The following is a 7,495-nucleotide window of genomic DNA, read 5'->3' on the forward strand; positions in this document are numbered from 1 at the left end:
CTCTCGCTCTCTCTCTCTCGGCCGGACCAGCATACACTGCCCCTGGCACGCACCTGTTTAGTGGATCCTGCATCGTTCACTTCCTGTCTGGACAATAAATACGGCTTGGGGGGGTCCAAGATGATTCCACTAGGGGGCTTCTCTTGTAATGGGTACAGTTTAGGCCTAGAGCGTTTCAGGGTTAATAGTATGAAGGAGCGCTCTTGACACACAAGGAACACAATGTGCTATGAAGAACCTCCAAGGGCTAGGCTAACAGAAAACACTGTACTGAGCTATTGAGTCCATCGCATAACTCTCTCTCTCTCTTTCTCTCTTTCTTTCTCTCTCTCTCTCTCCACAGATACCAACAGTTGTACAGGCAGTGTAGACCAAGGCCTATAACCTGGCAGATGTCCTGCTCATCAATCACCTTGTTCTCCTCTGCTCCCTCGCTGACAGACACCAACCCACAGTGTCGCCCTCCCAAAGGTCACAGCCAGGAAAACAATCTGAGCTATGTACCACTACAGACCACGGGGACATGCCATCTATGTCCCCCCCCCCCACCCAACCACACACACACATGCATAAACACACACACGTGCACGCACAAACACGCACACACACCATACACAGGCAGGCATTTTTCCTTAGGTTGGCCGATAGCTAATGTAGGTGCGCAGTCAGTGTGGCCCAGATGGGCAGCCATCTTGAATTCCTGTTCCAGGAGCCATGCTCTCCACTAAAAATAGCCTGTTCCCTCAACCCAAGGGGACTCCATGGTGCTCCATTCCAGGCAGGGTCCATCTGCCTGGCTAGCGGTGGTGGACGATTAAAATGCTTGGGTTACAAACCGCAGGGGCTTTTTCTGGTGGCTAAAACATTGACCTTGGGATGTACCTTAACAGGGATAGGTGTTAGATCCCCTAGCTTTAGCTCTGTAATCCATATTATTTCATTTCGGAATGATTTATTCTTGCATGGATATCAACTTTAGGGAGCCCCCCAAATCCGGAAAAGTCCAGAAAAGCTGGCATGGGTAGCAGCCAGGGTAGTGGCAAGTGGCAGATTGCCAGAGTGTGTGTGAGAGTGAGAGATCATGCAGAAAAAATTATAATGGAAAACTACAACTGAACTTATGTGAGGTGACTGTCTTACAACTGCCGCAATAGCAATTCAGAAGAGAGATAAACAGATAAACCTGTGCCATCATGCCTGACATGCATTTGACCTATGACCTATTACCCCAGGGTCAATTACTACAGAGCGCTTTATCCCCCATTCAAAAGATGATGATGCAACTCATATTTTTTGTAGACAGACACTCCACACATGGAAGACAAATACTGCCTTTGACATTCCAGTGATCCCACATTTTGCTGCAACATGCAGCTGGTGTTTATGAATTACTGTTTGTCAAATTCCCATTTGGAAGGACATCAATGTTAATATGCTTGTCGATGATTTACAAGTGCCATCCATCTCATGTCTAGTTCTCTCTCTCTCTCACCCTCCCTCTCTGTCACCAACTTCTGTCTATCTCTCTCTTAATCTTTTCTCCCTCTCTCCCTGAAATCTGGGTAATGAGATAAGCTCTGTGCGCCAGTCAGTCCAGATATGGCCGACCAGCCGACCATGACTGAGTATGTAACATGGTTAATAGAATTGATTAGGTTCGGCTGCGGCTGCGGCTCAGTATTTAAGGACGACACTCAAATAGTATCCTCTTAAATAGCATCCTCTTCAGTGGGTCTTTAACGGTTGTTTACATCTGAGACGTGACGGCATCACGAGGGGCTTACGACATTAAGCATTACAGCGACACACTGGGTTCAGATCAGTGCAATGTTGAAGGGGACTCCAGCTTAGCCTATAGGCTATGTGTGACTAATTCATGAGTGACACCCGACCATTACTAAGCAATTTCACGTCAGTGACAATTTGTGCAGCCATGACATTCGGATTCAAAGCATGTATGAAGTCAGTTGAACGTAGCCGGCTAGGTCAAAGGCAAAGTCAGTGGCGGAGGAGAGGAGGATGAGAGAGGAGGAGACATGATGCTCGGAGGATCGTCTGCGCGTGGGTAATATATGGAACCATGTGACCTGCTCACACAGCAGACACCATGACGCGGCACAAAATCACAGCACATAGCTTGAGAAGGTAGTGTGTGTCTGTGTGGGGGGAGAGAGAGAGAGAGAGAGAGAGAGAGAGAGAGAGAGAGAGAGAGAGAGAGAGAGAGAGAGAGAGAGGCCTATTTGTGCTAACTGTTTGTGTATACCAGCTAGGAACAACAAGACCCGGAATAACCATTCAGGATAACCTTTGAGTCAGCGTTTCTTTAGCAGCATTGGTGGTGCAAAAACACTGGCATACGCCCAGCAGGTTTAACACCTTGAGGGATAGGATTGCATAACTATTTTAACTGAACGTAGTACACATCCTATTTCCATTAACCTCTAGGATGAAGACAGTTCTGTGTCTGAATGCTAAACGTGCCTTTCTCTCCTCATCTCCTTTCCTCATGTCCTCTGAGGAAGAAGGCCAAAAGCCGAAACGTAACAAACCTGTAACTTTTATTTACTTCCATTGTGCCCCAAGATTTGCAGAATCTCCTCTCTAGTTCAGTTTGTTCCTTAATTCATGCAATTTGGTCAGAGAGCGAGGTAGCAGCAGTGCTCCCTTCCCTCATCTCCTCTGATGAAAAAAAACAGGACAGATGAAAGATAAGCCTGAGTGAGCATCGAACGTAATGCTCTCACCTTTGCTGTTTTTTATTTCTTTTTATTTCACCTTTATTTAACCAGGTAGGCTAGTTGAGAACAAGTTCTCATTTGCAACTGCGACCTGGCCAAGATAAAGCATAGCAGTGTGAACAGACAACAACACAGAGTTACACATGGAGTAAACAATAAACAAGTCAATAACATGGTAGGAAAAAGAGAATCTATATACAATGTGTGCAAAAGGCATGAGGTAGGCAATAAATCGAATAATTACAATTTAGCAGATTAACACTGGAGTGATAAATCATCAGATGATCATGTGCAAGAAGAGATACTGGTGTGCAAAAGAGCAGAAAAGTAAATAAATAAAAGCAGTATGGGGGGTGAGGTAGGTAAACTGGGTGGGTAGTTTACAGATGGACTATGTACAGCTGCAGCGATCGGTTAGCTGCTCGGATAGCAGATTTTTAAAGTTGTTGAGGGAGATAAAAGTCTCCAACTTCAGAGATTTTTGCAATTTGTTCCAGTCGCAGGCAGCAGAGAACTGGAAGGAAAGGCGTCCAAATGAGGTTTTGGCTTTAGGGATGATCAGTGAGATACACCTGCTGGAGCGCGTGCTACGGGTGGGTGTAGCCATCGTGACCAGTGAACTGAGATAAGGCGGCACTTTACCTAGCATAGCCTTGTAGATGACCTGGAGCCAGTGGGTCTGACGACAAACATGTAGCGAGGGCCAGCCGACTAGGGCATACAGGTCGCAGTGGTGGGTCGTATAAGGTGCTTTAGTAACAAAACGGATGGCACTGTGATAAACTGCATCCAGTTTGCTGAGTAGAGTATTGGAAGCTATTTTGTAGATGACATCGCCGAAGTCGAGGATCGGTAGGATAGTCAGTTTTACTAGGGTAAGTTTGGCGGCGTGAGTGAAGGAGGCTTTGTTCCGGAATAGAAAGCCGACTCTAGATTTGATTTTGGATTGGAGATGTTTGATATGAGTCTGGAAGGAGAGTTTGCAGTCTAGCCAGACACCTAGGTACTTATAGATGTCCACATATTCTAGGTCGGAACCGTCCAGGGTGGTGATGCTAGTCGGGCGTGCGGGTGCAGGCAGCGAACGGTTGAAAAGCATGCATTTGGTTTTACTAGCATTTAAGAGTAGTTGGAGGCCACGGAAGGAGTGTTGTTTGGCATTGAAGCTCGTTTGGAGGTTAGATAGCACAGTGTCCAGGGAAGGGCCGGAAGTATACAGAATGGTGTCGTCTGCGTAGAGGTGGATCAGGGAATCGCCCGCAGCAAGAGCAACATCATTGATGTATACAGAGAAAAGAGTCGGCCCGAGAATTGAACCCTGTGGTACCCCCATAGAGACTGCCAGAGGACCGGACAACATGCCCTCCGATTTGACACACTGAACTCTGTCTGCAAAGTAGTTGGTGAACCAGGCAAGGCAGTCATTAGAAAAACCGAGGCTATTGAGTCTGCCGATAAGAATATGGTGATTGACAGAGTCGAAAGCCTTGGCCAGGTCGATGAAGACGGCTGCACAGTAATGTCTTTTATCGATGGCGGTTATGATATCGTTTAGTACCTTGAGCGTGGCTGAGGTGCACCCGTGACCGGCTCGGAAACCGGATTGCACAGCGGAGAAGGTACGGTGGGATTCGAGATGGTCAGTGATCTGTTTGTTGACTTGGCTTTCGAAGACCTTAGCTAGGCAGGGCAGGATGGATATAGGTCTGTAACAGTTTGGGTCCAGGGTGTCTCCCCCTTTGAAGAGGGGGATGACAGCGGCAGCTTTCCAATCCTTGGGGATCTCAGATGATACGAAGGAGAGATTGAACAGGCTGGTAATAGGGGGTGCGACAATGGCGGCGGACAGTTTCAGAAATAGGGGGTCCAGATTGTCAAGCCCAGCTGATTTGTATGGGTCCAGGTTTTCCAGCTCTTTCAGAACATCTGCTATCTGGATATGGGTAAAGGAGAAGTTGGGGAGGCTTGGGCGAGTAGCAGCGGGGGGGGGCGGGGCTGTTGGCCAAGGTTGGAGTCGCCAGGTGGAAGGCATGGCCAGCCATTGAGAAATGTTTGTTGAAGTTTTCGATTATCACGGACTTATCAGTGGTGACCGTGTTATCTAGCCTCAGTGCAGTGGGCAGCTGGGAGGAGGTGCTCTTGTGTGATTTAAGATCTGTACTAGAAAGCAGAGGATGCTAAGAGGCAGACATTGAAAACTTTTAAGGATGCATTTTGAGAAGGGAGTGATGGGGAGGAGGGATGCTGGCCTCTCTCTTCCTCACGTGTGACTGCGGACAGACCGACGGACGGACGGACAGACAGAGGGGTTTGTTTACTGAGCCACCTGGAGGAATGACGGGTGTCACCGGTGGCTTACCGCACATACTGCTTTTGCAGTTTTATAGCGAATCTCATGCTATTCTACACATTTTGCAATTAGGTTGAGATAATTTAGCATTTTTTAAAGCTCATTTCCTGCAGTTCTACACATATTGACATGATTTTACTTATGCAGGAAAATAAAACAAAGGCATGTGATATATCAGACATTTTAATATAATTATTCTCGAACTAAAATATTGTCATATAATCATAAACACAGGTATATGGGTTTTATACACATTTTCTGTATAAATAGCCTCTAAAATATTTGTAAACAGGCTGAGAGAAAGCTGAGTTCTATTATACGATACAATATCAGTACCTGTTTCATTTACAACTTGTCTAAGTCCTATCGTCTACTGATTTAAGCCAGTGTATGGCTGTGGACTGACTGAATTGTTTGAATGGGATGTTGAAACATATTGGCAGTTAATTGTATGTATGGAATCAAACTGTCTGGCTAGATAGCTAACAAACATACAGAGCAGATCAATTCTTCAAATTCGTTATTTGACTAAATATCTTAACACGGCACTGGCAAACCCTGGTTGAACAACTTCCTGACCTCGATCCTATCATAAGGTTCATGTCCATTCTAGCATTGTAATTCCTAATTCTATTGGGGCGACCTCCAGGGGCCCACAACCCTTGTGGGGGGGGGGGGGGGGGGGGGGGGGGTACGCAAGTGGGTGTCGCTCTGCCTGTTGACAGCTAGCCATCCCCAGAAGAACAGCTTTCAAAGCCGAGCATCATCACATTGTGATCTTACTAACTGTCCACACCTCCCCTTCTCCACGCAAACACACTACAGTTATGGCCAACAGTCCATTTATAACCAAGACATAGCTGCGCCTCTGAAGATGGCTGCGTATCAAACTTAACAAGGCAGCTAAGGACATGACATTGCAGACCAGAGAAAACACTTTGATTCTATAGGCTGAGGCGTTTGTTTTGACTCCCACTTCTTTCACTGCATATTATCAGAAAAGAGGGGAAAGGGCTGTAGGGTGTGTTACGACATCCGTTCCAGATCCCACTGTAATGCTGCTATAGCACATGCACACAGACACACACAAACACGTGCACACACCAAAAACATATCTCCTATCATAACAAAATATCTAATTTGTTTTCCAATTTGAGCCATGATTGGCCCCTTGTCATTAGTTTCATGCCTGAACGGCCAGCCAGACAGGCATCCTGTGTCACAGTCAGGCAGGTGCCCAAAAGCACAGTGCTCCCTGCCAGGGACTTCGTGAAGCGTTGTCGCATATCATTCTGGCACATTATTAGTCATAGCCTACATTGAGAGTGTTGTTGTTCGTTTCTGGTATTAATATCTGGCTAATGTCAATTTAATTAGGATGACATAATACACAAAGGTCCTGTTTGTATTCATTACATGACAATTGTTTAATCATATTAAACGATGGAATTAATCCTATTTGTCCCTTAAAGCAGTCTAAAAAGATAAGGTTTGCTATGTCTTATTGGGTAGAATACTGCATATCTTTTCTGTACAACGATAAATCAATGAACGCTCCATTGCCTTTCAAGTTGACGCACACTGCGCTGAGGGCTACGGTCTACAGTGGCCATCGAGAAGCGTCTATGTCCCATAACCGACCCGTGCTCTCGACAAAGTAAACACACGCTCGGTAGGAGAAAACGAACCTGCGGTATATTACCTTTTTCTTCTGGCATTGTCGCTCTGTCAGTGTCCCGTTTTCAACTGTAAAACCCTTTACAGAACGAAGAGCGGTGTCTCTTATCCCAATATCCAAGTTATTTCTGCCGTTGCGCGGTGTTGTAGTACATCCTCCAAACGTCTTGTTTTCTAATGCGCGGGGTCCGGTGCGGCACGCTCGAAGAGTGTTTTTTTTTTTTTTTTTTTGAAGGAGCGAGAAAGCTGCGGTCAACAGTCGGTTATCTTTGGGATGAGCGGCAGCAGGTCATATGATTCCCGAACGCCTCTCTCGGGTACAAGGGCTGAGTTATTGTTGAGCTATTGCAGCTATCTAATATAAATAGAATCTTCTAGAAGTTCCAGTCCTTAAAAAAAAAATGACACCACCTCTCGGGAATCTCTCACAGGGCGTTTACCGCACCAGCCCACTGGCAGCATAGAGATGCGTGTGTTTATGGAATATGGATGCGACTTCTTGTGCGTGGACTGAGGTGTATTCCAGTTGATCATAAAAACTGCATAAAATGTGGAGTAATTTAATTCAATTCATCTCATTTGTAATAACCCTGATAAAACGGAAGTGTTATATCATACTTTCTCTTGAGCAAGTGCACAATGAATGTTACACAGTGCTTCTGTAAAGGGCAGGGAGCACTTGCTAGTAGTGCTTTTTTCCCCCTCTCCAAGTGATCTCAAGAATGAATGT

The 7,495-nt window shown here is 45.9% G+C and overlaps 1 protein-coding gene across 2 annotated transcripts in view; it reads right to left on the reverse strand.

Moving 5' to 3' along the window:
• LOC129835065 (actin-binding LIM protein 2-like) overlaps positions 1-7,254 on the reverse strand; it is an 82,800-nt gene extending 75,546 nt beyond the window's left edge. Inside the window, exon 1 of one of the 2 annotated variants that reach the window (XM_055900415.1) lies at positions 6,791-7,254. In XM_055900415.1, coding sequence (XP_055756390.1) covers positions 6,791-6,806 — 16 coding nt within the window. In that variant the 5' untranslated portion in view covers positions 6,807-7,254. The remainder of the gene's footprint in view (positions 1-6,790) is intronic. The other variant, XM_055900414.1, reaches the window with a different exon arrangement.
• Between the last annotated feature and the right edge of the window lie 241 nt (positions 7,255-7,495).

The sequence above is a fragment of the Salvelinus fontinalis genome, chromosome 36 (assembly GCF_029448725.1).
Source record: "Salvelinus fontinalis isolate EN_2023a chromosome 36, ASM2944872v1, whole genome shotgun sequence".
NCBI lineage: Eukaryota > Metazoa > Chordata > Actinopteri > Salmoniformes > Salmonidae > Salvelinus > Salvelinus fontinalis.